This window comes from Mytilus trossulus, chromosome 3 (assembly GCF_036588685.1).
Source record: "Mytilus trossulus isolate FHL-02 chromosome 3, PNRI_Mtr1.1.1.hap1, whole genome shotgun sequence".
Lineage (NCBI taxonomy): Eukaryota > Metazoa > Mollusca > Bivalvia > Mytilida > Mytilidae > Mytilus > Mytilus trossulus.
The window spans coordinates 67,658,594-67,682,662 of record NC_086375.1 but is presented as its reverse complement, the minus strand read 5'-3'; the positions used below and the strand labels follow the sequence as shown (position 1 = coordinate 67,682,662).

The 24,069-nt window shown below is 32.3% G+C and overlaps 1 protein-coding gene across 1 annotated transcript in view; it reads left to right on the top strand.

Annotated features, from left to right (window-relative positions):
• The window catches only part of LOC134712201 (codanin-1-like), a 41,935-nt gene that overhangs the window by 2,214 nt on the left and 15,652 nt on the right, over nucleotides 1-24,069 (top strand). The window contains exons 2-10 of the mRNA XM_063573518.1: nucleotides 14,130-14,800; nucleotides 15,468-15,722; nucleotides 16,473-16,657; nucleotides 16,903-17,001; nucleotides 17,870-17,948; nucleotides 18,589-18,709; nucleotides 19,841-19,953; nucleotides 20,712-20,877; nucleotides 21,325-21,422. Coding sequence (XP_063429588.1) covers nucleotides 14,130-14,800; nucleotides 15,468-15,722; nucleotides 16,473-16,657; nucleotides 16,903-17,001; nucleotides 17,870-17,948; nucleotides 18,589-18,709; nucleotides 19,841-19,953; nucleotides 20,712-20,877; nucleotides 21,325-21,422 — 1,787 coding nt within the window. The remainder of the gene's footprint in view (nucleotides 1-14,129; nucleotides 14,801-15,467; nucleotides 15,723-16,472; nucleotides 16,658-16,902; nucleotides 17,002-17,869; nucleotides 17,949-18,588; nucleotides 18,710-19,840; nucleotides 19,954-20,711; nucleotides 20,878-21,324; nucleotides 21,423-24,069) is intronic.

The window sequence follows — 24,069 nt, the reverse complement described above, 5'->3', positions numbered from 1 at the left end:
TTAGCTTCCTCCCTTGTGTTTTTTTAGGGGTTCGTATGGATAGTAAACCCGGCCATTGTAACAAGCCCCTGTGCATACACACAGTTTCAACATTATTTACATGGGGTTGGTCTTTTCACCACCGAACACCACTGCACACCACTGAACACCGCCGAATACCTGAAAAAACACTAACCACTAAGGCCAGACTTTTTTTATTATCTGTTTAACGAGAAAATTTGTAAAAAAATAGGGTCAAGGGGACGAAATAAAAAAAAAAAAAAAGTGCAAAATTGGTCCAGTCGACACTAAAAATAATAATAAAACCAATCTAAGTGACCTTTTTTTTTTTTTTTTTTTTTTTTAAGAATTTATCAAAATACAAGAACAATGGAAGAAAACAGACCTCTAGATTGGGAGCTGATAAAATTTAGTTCAAAATACAAACATCATTTAGGAATAATTTGGTCTGGGCTATCAGCTTGAGTTTCCTAAGTTTTATTCCGGTGTAGGGTGCAAACGTGTACTGTAGGACGGGGAGGACAGGGGTAAAGGGGGTAGGAGAAAGGAGAAAGAGGGTGAGAGAAAGGAGAGGAAGGCTGGGAGAAAGGAGAAAAAGTTGAAGAAAGGAGAAAAAATAAAATATCTCTCCTTTTAAAAAATGATCTAATATTTCAAGAAAAAATATCAAAAGGAGATGTTTTATTCTAATGGGAGAAAGGAGAATGGGGTAGGAGAAAGGAGAAATGGGGTGGGAGAAGGGTACCCCCCCTGTCCTCCCCCTCCTGTAGGGTGCGAAAGTGAAAGGGGGTGAACGTGAATAAAAAAAGTGGTTTTTCAAATGATTTGGTCCCATCCATACACAAAATTCAAAAAGCATTAATGATTTTAATTGATATCTTTGATAATATTTTAATATGCATACTACGATACTACTTCAAAGGAAAAATATAAACCCAAACTCTTCCAAAACGTTGACCGGCATGTCAGGTTCAACATCTGCCTCGTTGGTTATAATGCGGCTGATGCCAACATCTTCCGGTAACTCATTGGACAACATGACCCCGATTGCCTCATCTCTATTACACTTAAGGAGATATGAACCTGACGAATTTGAATTTTCTGCGCAACTCGAACTGTCGGTAAAATACAAAACTTATTATTGTACAAATAAATAATGAATACAAAATTTATTAAACGATTGAATATATTGAAACTTTTGTTATAAATGAAAGTTGTTTTATTGTTGTTTGATGGAAATAATTTTGCGATCGCACGATTACGACATCGTTTAATTTCCGGCGCCATTTGTAAACAACAACAGTCGTCTGCTGTAACGTAACGTTGGTAGCTGCAGTGATGACAAGAATACGTAAGCATGGCTTCAAATCTAAAAGATATCTGAAGGTGTCAGAGAGTCAACATGCTCGATGGACCAAAACATCGACTTACTCTAATGATCACAACTATTTTTCCAGTAAGTAATCTATTTGATTCCCGAAAAATACACGACAACATCAACACAAGTTTTACAACTACAATGAATAAATTATATACGTAAAATTATGTTGACCATAAAGGTAATCTTTATATAGTATTAGTCCGAGATTGTTTTTACATCCAACGACTGTTTCGCCAGAAAATCTTGGACTGAGGGGCCCTCACTGGCCAGCTTGTGCAAGTTGTGGCAAAAAACCGTTGGACGTCAGAGCAATCTTGGACTAATGAGTTTTAATACCAGTAACTGAGTAAGGTTAACATTTGCCTTCAAGAATAAATGTCCTGGACTAGCATGACAAGTCATATTTTAATTCCACTTTCAAAGGTCCTTTTCATTAAAAATCAAATACTTTCTCATAATCTTTATTAACTGTAAAAGTTGAAGTTAGCCCCAGGATGTGAAGGGATCAAGTCTGTTTCACGCCTTGTCAAAATAATTATGACTGGCAAGGCTATTTTTTTTCTGGGACTCCTTCCTATGAGGTTGTCCCAAAAAAATTAAAATAGCATTGCCAGACCTTATAATTATTTGGACTATTTTGTTCAATAAACATGTGTATTGTCCTTCCCTATGCCCATATAACCCTGCTCAGTCGCTCTGTAATTCTCCTATCAAGGCTTAATAACAAGACCATGCATTATCAGCCACGTCACAATGTGAAAGGAGAAGTTATCAGGGATGTCACAATACAAGAGATGTTATCAAGCTTGCTTTTGTCAAGTGTAAAACTGTCTTAGGACGAGGGAAAAGACCAGTAACAGAACAATAAAAAGATAATCAAGTTTTCTTCTTTAATATAAATCGATATCATAAAATATCAGCCACTCGACATAATGAGAAACATTCATAGGATCCAGGGGGGCCCGGGCCCCCCCCCTTTTGTGGGAAAAATTTGGTTGATTATATAGGGAATCATTGAAGCATGACTGGAGCAGGCCCCCTCTTAGGTCAGTCAGAGCCCCCCCCCCCTTAGGAAAAGTTCTGGATCCACCACTGACATGTAGATCATTCCCTCGTAAAAAAGGTTCACTTTGTGGCTTGTAGCTGATATTTTAAAATATCAATGTCACATTGTGTAGAAAACCCCATAATCTATATGTACCACACACCTATGCGCCCTACGTCCATTTGCGCCTTACATATTTGCACCCAATTTTTGTTGAATTATTAGATATATTTTTTCATATGTATATATATTCCCTAAAAAAATTATATAAATTTCCAAAATAAAATTGTGTCATAAGAGACATATCAAATGTTGTTTATTTTTTATCAAATGATGATTAATTATTAAATGTTATTTATGTACATGTATGATTGCTGTTAATTGGTTAAAGCTTAATTTGGTCTCTTGCTTTGATATAAATACTGTAGCCAGGTATGAGTAAAACATTGAAGAATTTAAATGAAAAACATAAAAGATCACAATACAAAAAAAAAACATGTCATAATAACACTTTATTTTGAAGAAATGAACAAAAATTATTTATACCAATATACTTTATACCAAAACTCAATTACTAAATTATTATAAATCACAAAACCAATAAAAAGTGTGCAAAAGGACTTTGGGTGCGAACATGTAAGGTGTGAAAGGGACAAACATAATTGGACGTAAACATAATTTTGGGTGAACAGATCTGGATTCGATGTACATGTATAGGACACAGGGAAATAAAATCATAGAATTGACTGAGTATGCAGAACGAATGACTTGCACAAATTTGAACTCCTTCTTTATTCTAGATCTAGATAATCCATGCCTCCTTTCCCTATCCAAAAAAAAAATTGTTGCTCGGTACAATGTTAAAATTTACATAAGAACATTTATTCAACGTTTATGCGTGTCTCCAGCATTTTAAGACGGGATATATTGTACTTATTCATCACTTACCGGAATATATAATTTCACTTCAGGGGGGGGGGTTGGGGTTTAATGCTACCAATCAAATAATTTTATCAAAATTTAATACTTACACAGGTTGTTGGGGAAAATCTGGATTCAAAATATTTGTATTTGTCATCTGCCTGACCAAAATATGTGTTTAGGAAATAAATCCCTTTGAATTTAAATAGAAATGTTGCCTAAAATTATTTTTCTGGGGGTGGGGAGCATGATTGATAAAAATAGCTAGTAATAATCATAATAATAAATATATTCTATTAAAATCTGTAAATACATAACATGTATCACACCTCAAATTTTATACAATTGAAAGTGCATCATCCGATTCTAATAAATATGATAAAAACAAAAACAAAAATTTCTGATTATTAAAACTAAGCTACTTCCAATAACAAGGCTTTATATGGGTGGGTCTTTATTATAGGTTTGACTTTCTTGATTTGAATTCAATGAAATTTTGTAACTTTTTGAACAGTTTATATGTAATGTATGTATATATATACTAGTCTCCTTTTGGGGGTTTGACAACAAAACGAAGCTTATATTTGTAATATATATCATGTAACCAGACTTAAAATAATTTTCTTTATTCTATGTTTATTGCCACAGTGCACAAAGAAAACCTGACAAAAACAAATTGAAAGAGGGAGGGCATATATTTTAATAAATTTACAGAAAAGCCTTTCAAATATGTACATGTACTTTTGTATGAAACATTGTATGTTTTATTTTTAAATTTCATATGACTTTAATTTAAGACAACAGTTGCATGTGAAATGTTGACATGCCCCAAAACTAAACCTTCATAGGTTTTAGTGTATTATAATAACTCCTGAACTTATATGGGTCTCTCCGTCATTGTATCTTTTATTATTCATTTATGTTTACGATTAATGACACCAATAATGATGTGACTGTGATGGTTAATAAATGCACAATTATTCCAAAAATGACGGCAATGCATCCTAGTGGAGTATCATCACTCAGAGTATATAAACTTTATATATACATGTATATGAATGAATATAAAATGTATACATGAACATTGCACCTGCATTTATTATTGTTTTTTATAATTGCAGTTCCAAACATCTCAAATGCAACAAGGGAGGAAGAGGTTTCTTGTGAAGGAAAACAGACTAGGTCATCTGAAGACTGGAGAGAAGGGAGAAGAATTGTTGAGCTAGATGTCCTTGCCACTGGTCTAAGAGCATGTCTTAAATGTGGTTTGCCCCTACAGCTTGGACATACTATTGACATACAGACATATGGTCTTGGATGTCTACTGAAAGTAAGTAATTCAGATTTAAACAAAAAATCTAAAATGTCTGAACATTTCGAATGAATTCAGCTTGTCTTTCTATCCATCAAAAATAATTTGAATCTTTGATTCAAGAACAGCCCTGAATTTTAATGATTAATCGTCATCATTGGAATACATATATGTGTTTTAACAAAAATCTTTAGGTATAGTGTAAATTAAATTCCAATGTGAAATGGGAAAAGATAATTTGATATGCATGTTCATACCTAAAGAAGCATTATAATAAAAAAAAAAGAAGGATTTTAATATGACATGCTTCAAGTGTTTTAATAACAAACCGAGGATGTTACTTTATATAACGGTATGACATGACTTACTGACCATTTTTTCTATGTCTGCATTTTTGTCATTGAAAAGTAACATTGAAAAGATGGAGAGAGAGTAATGACATCTAATTTTGATGAGATTTTTGTCATACAAGTACTGATATTTGACCATTTGTCTCTTTATAAAATCAACTATTTTTTTTTCTTCAGGTACAGTGTTTTAATACCATTTGTATGCATGTAAACAGTGTTCCTACTGGAAAGCGTCATGACAGAGTATGGGATGTCAACAGTAAACTTGCAACAGGTACATGGACATGTATGCACAATATTATCCAGTCATGTAAATATAGTCAATCAGCATCCAGGCAAATTTTTTTCACTATCACCTACATTTTCAGGGTTCACTTAGTTGTTTAAAGTTTATGTCATACATTACTATATCTGAGCCATTATATTTATTAGGTCATATAAACTTGCTAGCATTTTCACAGATAGAGTTCTTGCAAGATTTTTATAAAATTTGTACTATAGAGCTAGTTTTGAAATGCTGGATGATTGACTTTTTGTCGAAAAGTTATGCCCCTTGAAAATATTAGATTTATGGAAAATGGCCTTGTTAGCACTCTATGGGAGCACAGTTCATGCCAGACTTTTGTATAACTTATACTCTTAGATTAATATCAGCAATATCTTGAAAAAAATTATAAAATGGTGGGACATCAACTTTTTTTGTTGGTATAATTTTAAAACTATAAAATATGATTGAAAAAAAACATCAGCATTGCGAGATCAAAAAGTATGCAAATATTCATCAAAATTTTACTGCATCATTATTTAGATCATTGTATCTTTGATTTTTTTATTACAGCCCTTGTTCACTCTGGACTTGGAGAAAGACAAGCTAATAGTTTCCTATCAGAGCTAAATATTCCAGCATTTAGTTATAAACTGGTTAGTGCAAGACTGAAAGAAGTAGGGAATGTTGTTGAAGAGGTAGCCAAGGAATCAACAAATGAAGCACTGGAGAAAGAATTGGCAGCTGTAGAACAGTATGTACCTAAAAATAATAAAAATGAAAACATTAAACTAAACTCAAATTCAACAATGGGATACTTATAATTTAAATTATAATGATAAAAAAGAAGATGTGGTTGCAAATGAGACAACTCTCCACAAGAGACCAAATTAAACACAGAGATTAACAACTACAGGTCACTGTGAAGCCTTTGACAATGAGCAAAGCCCATACCTCATAGTCAGCTAAAAAAAGGCCTGAAATGACCATGTAAAACAGTCAAACAAGAAAACTAAAAGCCTTATTTTACATTAAAAAAAATCTACAAAAAACAAATATGTAACACATAAACAAATGACAACCACTGAATTACCGGCTCCTGACCTGGGAAAGGCACATACATACATAATATAGTGTGTGTGTGTGGGGGGGTGGGGGTGATCATGTTAGTTGGATCATAATCCCCCCTAACCTTGGGCAGTGGTATAACAGTACAATATAGTTAGCATTGATTGAATTTAAATTTTTCATGCACTGTAAAAAAAATAAGAAACACATTATTTTTATTATTCAGTAACTGAGACCTTCAGTTTTCATTATAAGAATTTGGAATGTGACTTAAAGTTATTTAGATTTCTAACATTTGACTAAATGATTTGATCCAATAATGCTTATGGTTAATATAGGTTTGGACACAAAGACAATATATTTCTGACTACGATTGACTATTCTCTTGATTTATACAATCTTTGACATCTCCAGTTACATTTTGTATTATGTTTAGTTTATTTACTAGTACTTTTATAAATTACAGAAAGAAGGGTTCACTTGTGGTTGCTGTAGATGCAGGATGGCAGAAAAGAGGAAGTGGTAGAGCATATGACAGCAAATCAGGTATAACTAAACACCATCAGTTATAAGAATGAAAATATACATTGACATAACATCATATTACAGATAACACCAAGAAACAAAAAAAACATGATGGTCTTTCATGTCAAATATTTATATCTTTCTAGTCAGGTTGAGTCAATGGACTGTTATAAGGTCAAATATCAATTAAACAAACATTAACTACATTTACAAATATGCCATTTGGAAATGATGAATAGTTGTTGTATTGGCTATTGCTGATCATTACTCATTTCCTTATTTTTGTCAAGCTTGAGACTTTTGTTGCAGAAAGCTAAAGATAGGGATAGTGATCTGGCATTCTCGGTGGTGTTAACTTTCTTCTTAAAAGCTTTATATTTTAAAAGATTGAAGACCTGTATGTTCATACTTTGTATTAAGCTGCCTTATGTTAAGAAATTTCCTTCTGTCACATGTCTATTGACTTTGACCATATTTTCATGGTTCAGTGTCCAATTGAGAAAAAAGTTAAGGTGAACATGTCCAACTGTCAGGTGCCATCTGACCTTGACTTATGTATATAAATATTATTTATAAGATTAAAATTATTTATTAAATATCTTATGTTTTGATATGTAGTAAAGAAAATATCTCAGATATCTTATAAAAAACAGATTACATAAGATATCTTGAAGTTAGAATAAATAGTAAAACGGCTTGCCATAATAAATACATATCATAAACAGTTTGATTTAAGAACTTGTTTTTAATTACTAGGTCATTGTTCCATGATTGGTCCAGAGACGGGAAAAATTATAAACTACTCCGTAAGATCAAAAGAGTGCAGAGTTTGCAGTAGAGCAGAATCCAGAAATGAAAGTCCAAGAGAGCATGCATGCTACCGTAACTGGGAAGGTAGTTCAAAGGGGATGGAGGCTGATATGGTGATAGAAATGGTGAAAGATGTACAGAGTAAAGGCTGTACAGTAGCTGCATTAGTTGGAGATGAGGATTCAACAACAATAGGACGAGTACGGGCAAACATCAGTAATAGCATTGAAAAGATATCTGATAGAAATCACTTAAAGAAGATTCTTGGAAACAGTCTTTACTCTCTCAAGAAAAATCATCCTGTTTTAACAGTTAGAATAATCAAATATTTACAAAGTTGTTTTAACTATATAATAGCACAAGGTGAAGGTAATCCAGAACAAATAGCAAAAGATCTCAATGCACTTTCGAAACATCCTTTTGGCGATCATCAATGCTGCTCAAGTCGATGGTGTAAATTTCTCAGCAATCCAAAGTCTGTTTTTAAATCATTTCCTCAAGGAAAACCTCTGTCGGGTTCAGGTCTACAAAAGTCTCTGGAAAGTGTTTTTGAAGGATATGCTAAGAACAGCCTTAAATTGTCAACTGTCGGTAGTACTCAAGCTAATGAGAGTTTCAACAGAATGGTTTCTGCTAAAGCACCAAAGCATGTTCATTACAGTTCTTCTGGAAATTTGAATTACAGAGTTGCAGCAAGTGTTGCCCAGAAGAACACAGGTCACAGATACCTAGTTAATGTAAGTTTTACTACATTGAATTCATTATTATTTGTGGGATACTAATTTTCGTGGGTTTCGAGGGTACATGTGAACCATTTAAATTTTTCATGAAGAACATATTTGTAATAGGCTATGTATACAGAGATGGGAAAAACTATGAAATCAAATACCCACAAATTTGCAAGTTTTCAGCAAACCACATAAATTGATATCCACGAAAATAAATGAATCCACAGTATATTTGTTAGAGCCCCTACTTGAAAAGGGGGCAGTATATAGTGTTTGTGGTGTCCTTGTGGCCACCCATTTGTCTGAAGACATAGCAGATTTGCATATTTCCCAACCTTTTTTATTACAACAACTTTTTAAGAGTTATGGGACTTTGACTGTGGCTCATCAAATTCAAATAAACATCCAAGGCAAATATCTTTGTATGTAGAAGCAGCATAAATTGTAAAGATAAGAACTTATCTGAAAACTTCACATAATGTTGACAACACCTCTGTCTTGTTTTTGTAGGTCAGCATTCAAAAGAATAATTACTCTTGTAGTGTAGATCTGTTTACTTAATAGCACTTATTATTTTGTTTTTTCGTAAGAAAAAATAGTTAATATAAATATGAAGTCTTATTTGTTATTTTTCATTTTTCAGGTTAATAAGAAGTTGGGGCTTTCACCAGGTTACCATACTCAGCGCCTTGCCAGATTAAGAGATTATCAGCGATCAAAGCAGAGGGCATTGGCAACTACAAGAGCATTTAAAAGAAAACGACTGGAAAAGAAAGCTAAGATGTAATTAATGCATATTTTATTTCAAAATATATCCCATTTATTTACCTGTGTATAAAAAAAAATATAATGTCCATTGAAAAAACATATTTTTCATTGTGGGATAACCTTACAAAACCACATCTATTGAATAACCTTATTTTTCAAAAAGGAATAACCCTTGAAAAGTACAACTTCTAGCAATTAACCTCCAAAAGCCTCTTGTAACTCATAGATTAATACTGAAACACCATATATATTTGCTGTTTCGTTTCAATTAAATCAGTAAAAAGCTTTTATTGAAATTAGATTTCATATTTTTATAACTTAAATGGTAGTTTTCAAGACAAATAATATTGAATATTTAAAGCATAAAGACCCAAATGGTAAAAAAAAAAGATTTGGTAACTATTTTTCTTGATAATTGAAATAAATCTTATTTCATTTAGGCACCAAAAGCTTGCATCTGCAGAAGTCAGAGAAGGTGTCTCCTATCAAACAGGATGTTCTCTTGATGCAGCAATATCGGATGATATTCAGTCTATTCCTGCCCCAGTTATTACTCCAGAATATCTTCCTTTGGAACCAAAGACCTTGAATGACAGTTGCATGACATACTTTGATGTTGAAACAACAGGACTTGGTAAGGATTACTCATTATGATGAAAGGCTTTATGTATCTAAGAATTCAATACCTCTTTTTGTAGATTTGCTGGGGTGTAAAAGAATTGTCTGAAGTATAAAAAAGAAGATGTGGTATGATTGCCAATGAGACAACTATCCACAAAAGACCAAAATGACACAAACATTAACAACTATAGGTCACCGTACGGCCTTCAACAATGAGCAAAGCCCATTATTGTTAACCAATCAGAATAATGTGTTACAATGAAACATACATGTAATGTTATTATATTTCTATATATGAGTAGATGTGGTTTGAATGCCAATGTGACACCTCTACATCTAAGTCTGCAACATGGAGCATTTGAACAAGCTATAAAGGACCAAAAAAGCATTGTTCTTTTAATTTGATAACAATTGTTTGAATTATAGAAATTTAAAGGATTCTTCTAATACATTTAATGTCATCCCAACTTTTCAAAACAGAAGTTCTTGTAAAAAATGTGGAAGGAGCCTGAAAGAACAGAGCTGGGCAACTGATCAACATAGATCACTGTGACATACATTTAAAACTTCATCACATTTTGCTTTATTCAATGTTCAAGTTCATATATCAGCATTTAGACTATATTTGGTAGGATCAAGCAACCTTGCATAAAGATGCATCAGGGATAGAAGGTCAGCTTCCAATCTAACTTGGGTTGCTGTTACTGACATTTGATGCTTCTGAACTTATGACAATATTTTGAACAAGGTGGTAACTAATACTAAATGTAATTTGTCTAACAGGTAACTTTGAACCTCTAGATTATATTATTTTTATTTCAGGCAGAGATTCTCACATAATACAGTTGTCTGCTGTCAACAGCCAAAACACAAAATTCAATAGATACATAAAACCAGCTAGACCTATATTACCACAAGCCTCAGAAGTGACTGGTTTGAAGTTTCAGAATGGGAAAATGTACCATGAGGATAGAGAAGTTCAGAGTATTGGAATTTCTAATGCCTTAAAAGCTTTTATTCTCTTTCTGAAAGAAATTCACAACACTGTACTTGTTGGGCATAACTCCAAAATTTTTGATGTTCCAATATTAATTAATGCACTTGAAAAAAATGATCTACTTAATAACTTTATGTCATCAGTGAAAGGATTTATTGACACACTTCCTCTTTTCAAAGAGTGTATACCAAATCAACCATCATATTCACAGCCAAAAATTTATAACGCTTTATTTGGTGAACTGTATAGTGCTCATGATTCCATGGAAGATGTTGTGGCTCTACGTCGCTTATTTGAGAAAATATCACCTAGTCTTGTATTGAAATCCAAATTCTCTGGCACTAATGAATCTGTAATGCAGTTGTATCAACACAGAAACTGTACAAAAGGTTTGCTTACAACACTGAGACCTCTAACAAATAGCAAAACTATAACGAACTGTATGGCTACGAAAATTGCTAGCAGTGGATTAGGTCTAAGCCATCTTAAACTGGCACATAAAAGAGACAGACAACAAGGAATAGAGAATCTATTTACAGAATTATGTGGACATCCATCAAAAGCTCGGGTTACAAAGTCAAAAAAAATAATTCAGGCAACATCAATCTATCTGAATGACTTGGAGGAATGAACTATAATACACATGTATATATAGTTTTATTGACAAAATAGACTACTAAGCTTGATTTTATTTGTAGTTGATTTTTTTTTTACAATATATCAAAATTTAGATGTAAAAAGAAATTGCAACTTGAGTAAGGGCGGTGTCGTAAAATAATGACCACTTAAAGGCAGAAAAATATATCCTATCATATGGGTAATAAGGGTACTTTTTTTAAAACTTTACAAATCTACTGTACCCTACTTATGCTGTACATAAAAGATTACGATTGCAGACCAAAAGTGTACAGGGAAGATAACCAAACTTATGTTAGATTTGTTACGATTTATCAACATTTAGATGAAAAAAGAAATTGTAATTGAGTAAGGGCTGTGTCCTAAAATAATGACCCCTTAAAGGCAAAAAATTATCCTATCATATGGGTAATAAGGGTACTTTTTATGTTCATTTTTAGCTTGACATAGGGTAATTGGATGTTTCATTAAACTTTACACTTCTACTGTACACTACTTAGGCTGTACATAAAAGAATATGATTGCAGACCAAAAGTGTAAATGGAAGATAACCAATGTTATATCTTTAAAAGGGGGATATTCTCTGTCTCATTCCTAATTTATATAGTGAAAAGGGGGGGGGGGGGGGGTATCTAAATCTTGGGCAAATACCATTCAAATACCAAGAAAGGTCCTGCTGGATCTTTCTTACCTAACATATACTTTTTTTCTGATTTCAGAAAATAGCAAAAATAAATCATACATCTAGTAAAGCAGAATTATACACACATAAGGGAATGTTCGAATATTCAGATTTAAAATTATTTCTTTGGACGAAGATAAAAAATAGAATATTTTATTCCCAATAACTTGGACATAAACTTTCTTAAAACATTTTAAAAGATAAAATAGTGAAAAGTACGGGAAAATTTTCCCTCCAAATTTCCACTATATAACCAGTCAAAATTTTGCTGCCATCTTTTGGCTTGATTTGAAATTTTAGGTTTACAAAATTTATCTTTAGGGCAAAGTAACCACATTTTAAAGGTAAAATCATTTTATACTTTTATTATGTACTGTCTACTGCACCATTATTAGGTGGACAAGTTCATCATAATTTGAGATGGTAAAGTTATATTTTTCCTGTTATTGTAACTTTTTTTCGAAATCATGTACCCATACTTTTTTTTCTGTAATAATTTAGCTTACTGTAAAGGCTTTAAGATGATAACAAAAAAAAAGAAGATTAATTATTGCAAATTATATTTTATGTCATATATATGGGCCATGGTTGTTATAAAATCAGTGAAAATTTATTAAATTTGGAAATTCTGGAATATCTTATTTGAACAAGTTTGTGTAATCTCATATTTTTTTGTTATTTACTGAATGCTGATGCCATTGACATGTGAATACTACCAATAAATCAATTTCCAACAAATGCATTTACTCTTTTTTGTTGATTTTTATCCTTATATCCTTCTTCTACGAATATACACAAATATGGTATATTCAGAGGTCGTTGCCATGGAAACGGTGTCATGTACATGCCAATTTTATTTCATTTTTCTGACAATGGATATTGTCCCTTTGAGTACATACCCTTTTTATGTTACTTTAATTATTATTTTGTCAGGTTCATATCACCTTAACAAATTTGAGTGAACACGAACTTCTCTCTAGTGATCAGACTTAAAGTTTAATGTAAAAAAACGGTCCCTTCCCGGAAGTCGCCGTTTTGTTTGACCATGCAACAAGAGATAAATTAATAATCGCAGACCCGAACTCGTACTTTTTTTTTTTTTTGAGGATTTCGTTACAGTCGGCGGAAAAAATAAAAATAAAAGTAGGAAGCACTACTTTTATTTTTATTCTGAAATCGGACAATGTGGAGTCGGCGGATCTCGTTAAACAGATAATAAAAAAAGTCTGGCCTAAGAAAAACTTTGATATTATACAATAAAACAATAAAATTAATTAAATTACATATAATTTAATCAAGTTTTCGATATTTATGGGGCATCATTTTTATTATAAAATCCAAAATCAATGTACATGTATGGAAAAACGTCCCCCGATTGTTCTGTGCAATGTAGCTCATGTATACATCATTATTAAGTGTACATGTAGCTCATACATCATTATTAAGCCGCTGGGTTTCCTTCTTGTAGGGAAGACCATACAAAAAGCTCAAGCATATAACTCAAAACTACAATGTATTGTGAATGTAACCTATAAGATGTTGTGGTATCTGTTAGAAACATACCTTGCTGCTCTTCTTTGAACCGGCATATCCTATCTTTGGTACTATTTTGTTGGTATGGGTCTCATATACTGCACTAGCATATACTTAAGTAGGCCTGATGAGGGACATGTATGCTTTTTTGTCTTTAATTGACTTGTTGGATATTTTTGGTGTCAGTCTTTTTTGGTGCAATTGTTGGGTGAAAAAGGTTGATCTTATGTCTTGTTTCACCTTTGTACATCATACATGTGTAAAGACAGTTTCTTGTTGTGTCCTCTAGATACAGAAGTAGTGTTGACTTGTTTTTTTTTACAAGTTGGGCAACTTTTTATTGTTTATTCCAGGTGTTAGTTTCAAAGTCACAAATTCTGTTGTGAAAAAATATTTTTAAATGAAATCATAGTCCATTCTAATCATGTTAATTTATGCAATGAAAACAAAAGTGTAATGTAAAATGTATGATTCTTTTATTTCACAGGATAGTTCTTGTGGACAACTTCAAGATTTTGGAAAACTTCAGCAAGAATTTGTTCCTTTTTTTCTAAACTATCTTCGAGATCAGACGTTACATCTGCTTCAATCATCAAGATCTGCTGCTAATTCTCCTGCCAAGACACCATCAGCACAAAAACTGAAAAAATCTCTTAATGGGTCATCAAAATCTGAAAGTGGCAAACGTGTACAACTGTTTGGTGCCAGTCCTGGGGATGGGTTGGAAGATATAAAAAGCTCATCAGCATCTGTTTTTTCACCAAATGTTTCATTTGACTCTCCATCTTATCTTGGAAGCAACAAACATTCTTCAGATGTCAAACAAAAAGGACGGTCATCTTTAGGTGGCAGTTCATCTAAAAATGTCCACAATGCCAAATATCAAACTGATGCCCATAAATCAAAACAAAAATTTAGTCTGGGTGAATTTATTTCACCAGAAGTCACTAAAAAGAAGAATTCTCCTTATTCATCAAGCAGTAAAAATAGATCTACTGACAACTCACCATCTCCAGCTATAACACAAAGGTCTGGAGGGAGACGGAAGCATTCATTAGATCCTAATGACTTTCATCAGAAGAGTCCTGCGCCTGTCTTTAGCTTAGCTAGTGTCAGTGATTTTCCTCCTATGGGAGGAGAACCTGGTCTTGCTGTCAGGTAGCTATACATGTATATAATCAGTATTGATGACATATTTTGTAGTATAATGAATAGAGGAAGGATTAATTTGTTGCAGCATTTTGATAAAATTGCATGTTTTTAAGTCTCCCTCTCTAAATTTTAGATAGGTACATTGTAGTTTGTCTTAGACATGTTAGAACCATCTTCTATTAAAAAAAAATATGATATCAGCTATATTTTACATGTATTTAGTATTCTCTGTTTATCATGTTCATGTTTATAAGTAAATTAATATATAACAGTTATAATTAGATCTAATGTACATGTAACATTCAAATGAATCTAATCTTTTTTATTTATTGACTGTATAATTTTGTGTTAAAAAAATAAAATTCAACATTACAAACTTGTATGATTTATAGAAAAGACAACTTCTACTTAAATAAAATTGAAAGGGAGATTAAAAATAAAAGATTTGTATACAACTCTCCAAAATAATTCAGACAAAAGTGATTGAGATTAAAGACATTCCTTTGCAAAATTTACAATACTCACTTTCTTTATATATGCTATGTTGGATGTCTTACACATTATTATTTACAAAATAGTGTAAAAACTTGGTTATATTGATTAGAAAAAGAAGAAAATAAAGCATGATTGATGCTATTAGAATACATGTTTTAATTGACTATTAATCTTGCAGAGCATCAATGAATATGCTAGAATCCCCCAACTTTGAAATGGGAACACCAAGACCTACTAAAAATATAGAAATCACCAAGAGCCGTCGGATAAGTTTTACTACCTTACAGACTGAACCTAAAGCTCCCACAAGAAGAATAAACCCTACACAGGTCACAGGTGGTCAGCAAAATAAAATATTCTTGGAGGCAGAGGAGAAAGTTAACAATAAACTTAAGAATGGGGAGATCTTAGAACCAGAAAAGGAACTGTTAAGGTTTGTCAATATTAAACATATTGTAAATTCTAAAATGGACTCTTGGTAAATTAAGATAGTTTAATTGGGCAAAAGGTCATTTACTTTTTTTCTAGAGTTTTCACACATATCATCTTGTAATTTGCAAGAGTAAATAGACTTAAAAGATTCTTTAAAATCATATCTGTAATTTCAATGTGAAACTTTTTTTTATCATTTTTGCATATTTTTTCTTAACATGGAAGCTTATGTGTGAAAATGTGTTTTACTGTGGATTCATTGTTATTCGTTGGATACCAATTTTCGTGAACCACGAAATTAAATGGTCAACGAATAGCAAGTTTCCCATAGGCATGTATGCAGACTTCGGCAAAACAACCAAAATAAATATCCACAAACATGTAAGTTTTCCTTAAACCACGAAAAAATTGGTACCCATGAAAATAAATAAATCCACAGTTATTTATACAGAAACTAGTTTTTTGATTTTGATAATAGGTTAACAGGGCTTGGCAATAATACAATGTACTTGTCCAAAGATTTGGTACCATAGGAAAATTGTATCAGACAAGAAAATTATCAAATGGTTCTTGCTTATGGGACCAGTGAAATGTTATTCTGACGAGTGTTATAACAATACAGAGAAAGTAAATACATGTTCAAGGCAAGCAAAACATTGTTAAGAAAGGATAAAAAACACAGAAAACTCAATTTTATAATTTCTCTAAAATTGTTTACAATACCACTGCTTCACTTTCCTGAATTTTACAGATTAGAAAGAGAAAAGATTTTAAAGGATTTTGGTACTGATGTACTGGTACCTATGACACCAACTAAACCAGGAGGGCTAGAAAGATTAAGTAGTATTGTAGAGGTCCCATTGGCTGAGATCTCAAAGGTCACACACACAGAAAAACTAGATATTTTAGCCAATATTTATTCCTCATGCTTAAAAGGTTTGTTTTGTAAATACTTTAAACTTCAGGCAAGGCATTGTTTTTCATACTAGTAAAAGTTTCGTTTTTTTCAAACATTATAAATGCTCTAGCTGCCTGACACTTTGTGTCTTACTATTTGAATTATGGCTAAATTCTTTTAAATAGTTATTAATGTAATAAAGATAAATTATCTACATAATGTACCGACAATCCTGTGTAAAAAAAAATTCAAAGATGAAAGAATTTTTTCTTTATTTTTTCAGAAAACTTATTGCCAAACATTATAGTTGAGTTGTATTTCATAATACAATTGTTGACATCTAAAAGTTCTGACCTTGACCTTATCAATGACCTTACTGATGGTAAGTTTATATTACTGGTAATTACTGTGGTTCTTTTATTATGTATAAGTTTGTTTAATTTATACAATATAAAAAAGAAGATGTGGTATGATTGCCAATGAGACAACTCTACTCAAAAGGCCAAAAAAACACAGAAATTAACACTTTAGGTCACTGAATGGCCCTCAACAAATAGAAAAGCCAATAAGGCATAGTCAGCTTTAAAAGGGTCTGAAATAAAATATTGAACACAATTCTAACAACATAAACCAATGGCCTACTTTATGTAAAAAAAAATTAACAAAAAACAAATATGTAACACAGCATCAAGCGACAACCACTGAATTACAGGCTCCTGACTTCTGATAGGCATATACATACAGAATGGTATGGGATTAAACCTGTGAGCGAGATCCAACCCTTCCCCTAACCTGGGACAAAGGTGTAACAGTACAACATAAGAACAAACTATAAAAATCAGTTGAAAAAGGCTGAACTTATCAGATGCGAACAAATAGAAATATGTCTAACAAAAATCCAGAGTGGAAGTGGCCATATAATTGTACATCCCAACAGCAGTATTGCAATTTTGATTTATGTCAGGAAGGTATATATATACACATAGAATAAGAAGGCTTAGTATGATTGTCAATTAGAAAATTCCATCAGAGACCAAATGAAATAGAAGTTTACAAGTATAGGTCACTGTACATTCTTAAAACCATATCGTCTGTAATTTTCATAGTTTCATAGAAGAACTTATTTATTTGATGTTTGCTAAATGTCCTCTGGCAAATATTTCATCCGTATTTAGGACCAGAAAACTATTTATCCAATATCCATCAATGTGACTTTCTTCGTGATACTATATGCTTTATAACCTTTACAGATATAATTGATGAGAATTATTTTACCTCCATACATAATGCAGTGTACTTTTCTGTTAAAGTTCTGGAAAATCAGTTGGGGTAAGTACAAAAGCTAAGTATTTTATTTTTCACTAATCAAGCAGCAATATTTTCCCAAATATAAAGAAAATCTGAGGGCTGTTCCAGAAAATACTATGTCCCCCCCAGGGACGGCACTTTTTTTAACCCCCACCACCCACAGAAATAAAATTTAATTAGAACAGCACTCCCTTTGCATTTTGGTATTTTAATTACAACCACCCACATAATATTAAAAAAAGTTGCCTTCCCTGAGGGGGACATAGTATTTTCTGGAACAGCCCTGACTTTATTGATTGTTTTTCCTAATGTACAGTTGCAAATCTGAATTGTGTGTGATAAACTGACTGCTCATAATTTATTTTCACCTCAAAACTTAGTGTTCACTTTACACCTAAATCAGTGAATTAGATAACCCAGAAGTGAAAAAATGAACAAAATACAAAATTTTATAAAAAAAAGTCAATGCGGACCATACAGATTGAAAATTGAAGCTAGTAAATTAAAAACTTGCAAAACTGAGATTGGTTATTTTGTACTAAAAATAGAAAGGACACAAGGAAACTTTTATTAATTTTTATCAATGTATTTGTACTTTCAATTTGTCTTGTCCTTTTCATGCTTGATAACAAAAAAATCAAAATTTTCAATTTGGTTACAGAATGTTACAGCATATAGACAAAGGAACATTACGCCTTTTAGCAGAGAATCAGAGACTTGTTATTTTCTCACCAAGACTTGCAACTAGACTGAAAGATCTTTGTAAGGATTCAGCAGATTTTGTAAGTTCTACTTATAAGTTGTCTTTTTATGCCCCACCTACGATAGTAGATGGGCATTATGTTTTCTGGTCTGTGCGTCCGTTCGTCTGTCCGTTTGTTCGTCCAACTGTCCCGCTTAAGGTTAAAGTTTTTGGTCAAGGTAGTTTTTGATGAAGTTGAAGTCCAATCAACTTGAAACTTAGTATACATGTTCCCTTTGATAAGATGATTCTAATTTTAAAGCCAAATTAGAGAATTTATTCCAATTTCACGGTCCACTAAACATAAAAAATGATAGTGCAAGTGGGGCATCCGTGTACTGTGGACACATTCTTGTTAACATATGTTTCAGTATGAATAAAAAGTGTTTTTGGTAAAGTATATTTATAAACAAAGGTAAAAACCAAAATACACTGAAATTTAGGCTTGAAGTATTAAAAATTAATCATTGATAAATGATTAAAATTCAGATACTGTAAATTCAGAAATTATTGGGATGTTTTTATTAAAGCACAAAATCGACAGGGTTAAAATTGAAATGAGGGCTATTCCAGAAAAAAATGGATGGGGGGTTGGAAGGCACATTGTATAAATTATACATGGGTGATGGGTATCGGAGCAACTTTTCACACTACAATGCACTATAATTCTCAATTACAATTGTCTGGGTGGCGGGTGCTGACTAAAACTGCCTTCCAACACCTCCCCCCCCCCCTCCCATTAATTTTTTTCTGGAATAGCCCTAATTTAAACTCAGTTTGAAATTTTTTATATGAATTAAAAAGGATTTCTCTCAATATTGCAAAAATAAAAATCACATTTTAGTATTAAATGAAAAAATCGCAATAATGAATGCATGCAATAATTTCAGAATGTACAGTTCTTAACTATAAATAATAGGTTTATACTATGGATTTTATTATTTTTGTGCTTTGATGAAAACTTGAATTTTCTTGTATATTTGATTTTATGGTTTTTGCCATATCCTGCATACAAGATAACAGACAATTTTTAATTTGTTGTTAAACTGTACCCACAAAATCAATAAAAATGATATTCCATGAATAATAATGAATCCAAAGAATGATCTATTTACAAAATGATTTTTGAAGATCATGACAAATAACTTCAGTAATATTGTATTGTTTTTAGTGTGGACCTGTATACCCAAGGTCACCTATTGGAAGTGTTTCATTTCAAGCTGAAACAGACAACAGGAAGAACTTTCCTAATGACAGAACATTTCATTTATTTAAAAAGCAAAGGTATTTAAAAAAACTTGGTTTATGCGTTATTGTATATAAAACTTGAAATGCATAAATTTAAACTGTTTTGTTTTCAATGGAAGCAGTACCTCCCTCGGAGCGAAGCCAGTTGAATTGGTACGGGATGGCCAATGGGGTGTTGTCCAATTTGGAAATGAACTGACATTTTATGAGCCACTTCCATCATTTCTACAATATTACCACTAGAAACTTAACTTTTATTCTTGCTACATTACGAACACTATTTTACATTTTCACTTTCACTTTTATTCTTTTACGTCATAATTAATACAACCGCATTATATACACTTTATGAACATGTAAACTCTGTAATATTGTCCTGATGACGCTGCATTAGCGGGGAAACATGTCGACTCATTAAAACTATCACCTTGCGGTAACCCAGATGTTGTTGTCACTACATATTATATTTCCATGAGGTTTTAAGACAACCGCAGCATACTTCGGTATCCATCTTGGTTACTCTACCAGCTTTTCCGTTAGAAGGTGTTGGTTCACTCGTCACATATTGTTTTGTTTTCAGTTTCTGCCTTTATTTCCTAGTAGAACTATAAATACCTTCTCAACTGTATGCATTTATGTTAGAATTTAAAAGGAAGCGTAAAATGTAGACACACTATTTATTCTCAAATATATTTCATACATTGTAGTTTCAAGTTTGAATTTCTGTAAAGATATGATACAAATTTAATTGTAATAGAATTTGATTTTATATTTTGCATTTAATCATTTTCTAGAGATGCATTTTATGAACTACTACGAGAGTGGGAAACAAATCATCACACCCCAGGCTGGACAATCTCAGGGAAGATGGGTGATAGAATTAGAGCTCTAGTCAGTTATAAAACAGAATTAGCCAATCATCTACACTTTGCAAGACTATTCCAGTCACAGCTCATTAGTGTAAGTTTTTTTTCAGTTGTGTTTGAAATCATAAATATACTCTAGTTTTACTCAGTAATGAATGTAAGCACAAACATTTTATTTAGCTATACAACAATTTGCCTTTTTCAAGTACTATGGGTAATCTTACTGTTCCTACACCAAAAGGAAAAAGTTGTTACATCTTTGGTTGAAATTCAATTATTTATAACAAATTTAACTAATCACAAAATTTTGGTGTATACTTTTGAAAATATTACCCAGAATGCATTAGATTTTGAAATGGCAAATTATTTCTATGCGTGTATGAGGTTAAAGACTTTCAATCTCTTTACTTATTTTGGTTGCTGTCTCATGGATGTTTACCCCACATGACTTTTTGTTCCTATATGTAATTTGAAAAGCGAAGTCTAAGCAACTGAGAATGTTTTAAGACTTGTTTATCACTTATTTATGTTTTGACTGTAGATGTGTAAAGGAGATGGTAGCATTAGGATGTCAGGAGATGAAGATAACATATTATTACTTAGTCAGCTAAAACAAGCAAATCCTGAAAAATTTAAAAGGTAAACTGGAAGGTATCAGACAAATGATAGACAAGTTTTTGGTATCTTAAACATACATTTGATTTCCAACCTTTGCATTAAAAAAGATCAAGTTAATGTTATGAAACCTTATTATACCCCAAGCAATGGGTTGCGGAGGGTATAATGTTTTTGGTCCATCCGTCAGTCCTGTTTCTTGTCATTGCATCTCCTCTCAAACCACACAACAGAATTTCACAAAACTGTTTTAGATAATAAGGACATACTATGTAGTTGTGCATAACGACAGGAAATTGCATTTCAATTATTTTTCTAGGAGTTTAGCCCCTTTGAAGTAATTTACTTTAATGTTCTACTGCAACAGTTTGTCATCGCAACTCCTCTAAAACCATACAACAGAATTTTCTGAAACCTTTTCAGATATTAAGGACATACTACACTGATTTTTCAATGGACAGGAGATAACAATTCATTTTTTGGAAAGTTTGCTATAGCTTGCTATTGCCTACTTTCCATAGCCATCGGCCTCAAACTTATGGTGACAGATTATCGCCATTTATCCGAGATAATTTAGTACTAGTACTAGTGTTTGAATTCTGATTCTTGGAAGGTTCTTTTAAATTTTGAGTAACTTCTCATTTGACTGAAAAGATTACAGCTTTAATAAAAAAAATTTGAATGTTCACTTATGATTCAGATGAATTTAACTTCATTTTGAAAATGAGTATCTCAAACACTACTTCGTGGATCTGTCATACGCTGAAGAGAAAATCACAAGAAATCTACGCCGGATTGCGTCAGTTTCATTCATGAAAATTTCATGAATGAGCATTTCCCGCTCTACTTTTACCTGTTTATTATGTACATACGTAAACGTGGTAAAAGCCTGAGAGTATCGAAAAAATCGGGAATGAGGTGCAAGCCGTCGGATAACTGACAAGTGATAATGATTTTATAACAAAACACAAGTGATAGAATATAAAATACTCGATAATTATATGTCTAATGTCTCAGTAATGGACGAGTACATGTAAATACGGTACTGGATTTCATAAAAAAATAATAATAATTTTAAAATGCATTGTTTTTGTCTAAACATCGACCGAAACTTCAAAGGTTTTGATGCCAAAAATCAGTTGAAAACTTTTTTTAAATACATTCCAATGTGGATATAAGGGCCTTCACTCAATCAGCATGCTCAAGTGGATTAAACTGACAGCAGAAAAAACATTGACTAACGTCAATTCTTCTTCAGTCTTCTTCCAATAATTTACATCATACCACCTCTGGTGTATTATCGCAAATTCGTATAATATAGCATACATATTTAAAGCAACCAGGTCAGCATCTACTTCTTGAATACCATAGCTCAGGATCTACTTCTTGAATACCATAGCTCAGGGTATTAAGACAAGTGCTGTAGAAATGATTAAGGTTCTTGAAATTATGATGATGTGTACCCTCTGGCTTAAATGGCTGCATTTCACCTCAAAATTTATATAGATTATAGACAAACATGTGCATAGCATGCCCTTTTTTAATAGAAATTCAATTGCTTTGTCATCCAAACACAGAGGCAATGATTACCATAATATATCAAACGAATGGCTTACAACAACAAAATTATGAATCTAGCGTATATATAAACCTTTTATTAGAGCATTTGCATTAATCAAGTATTTGCTGGCGTATCCGTATCGACGTATCGTATAACACTTATATGAGGAAAGGATAAATTAAGGCTTGCTGGTCCCGATGAAAATATTTCATAATGCCTTAAAATTTTATTGAGATCGGGGTAAAATCATTATTGTAAGCAAATCTACCCGATACGTATACGTCGATCCGTGCATGTATCCTGATACGTGAATAATGCAAATACTCTAATCATGTGGTCATACTGCTGTTGTTATGCTCCCACCGTATTTACTTTTATCCTTGTTCTTCTGTAAGTATGTACATTCTTCCCTTACTTATAAGTACCTCCGTATAGATCCCAAAATTCGTTTCTGTTTTCTTACTTTAGTTTGCCTGAACCAAATTGTATGAAACTGATACGCAATGCTTATAACCACAATTCACATGTCAAGTTTGAATTTTTGTTGCGTAACACTAAACTTGTACCATTCTCGCGTTTAATGCGACTTTACAAAAAGAAAAGTTGCTGGAAACTTAAGCTTCAGATAAATGTTCTCTAATTAGTATAGTTTGTCTTAACCAAATGTTATGAAACTTATACACAATTCTCATTACCACAAACACTGATCAAGTTTGAATTTGTGGATTTAGTTTTACTGCTCTAGGGTTGTGCTTTGTTACAAATGAAACCAGATGCTCTGCAGGGCACAGCTTTATACGACCGCAGAAGTCGAACCCTGAACAGTTGGGACAAGTATGGACACAACATTCAAGCTTGATACAGCTCTGAATTTGGATTGCGATCAAATTGTTGACATAACATTTTGGTTTCTGACACAAAACAAATGTCAAGATCTTACAATTCTATTGCACAATACTGTATAATTAGAATGAATACACAGTGTTTATTAATCCATAATTCAGATCAAGTGAAAATTTTGGTAGTGTCACATTTACAGTTCATGAGTTTATAACGTTAATGCTAGCGAGGGCATCATTTGAGTCCCATGGACATGTTCCCTATTTTTGA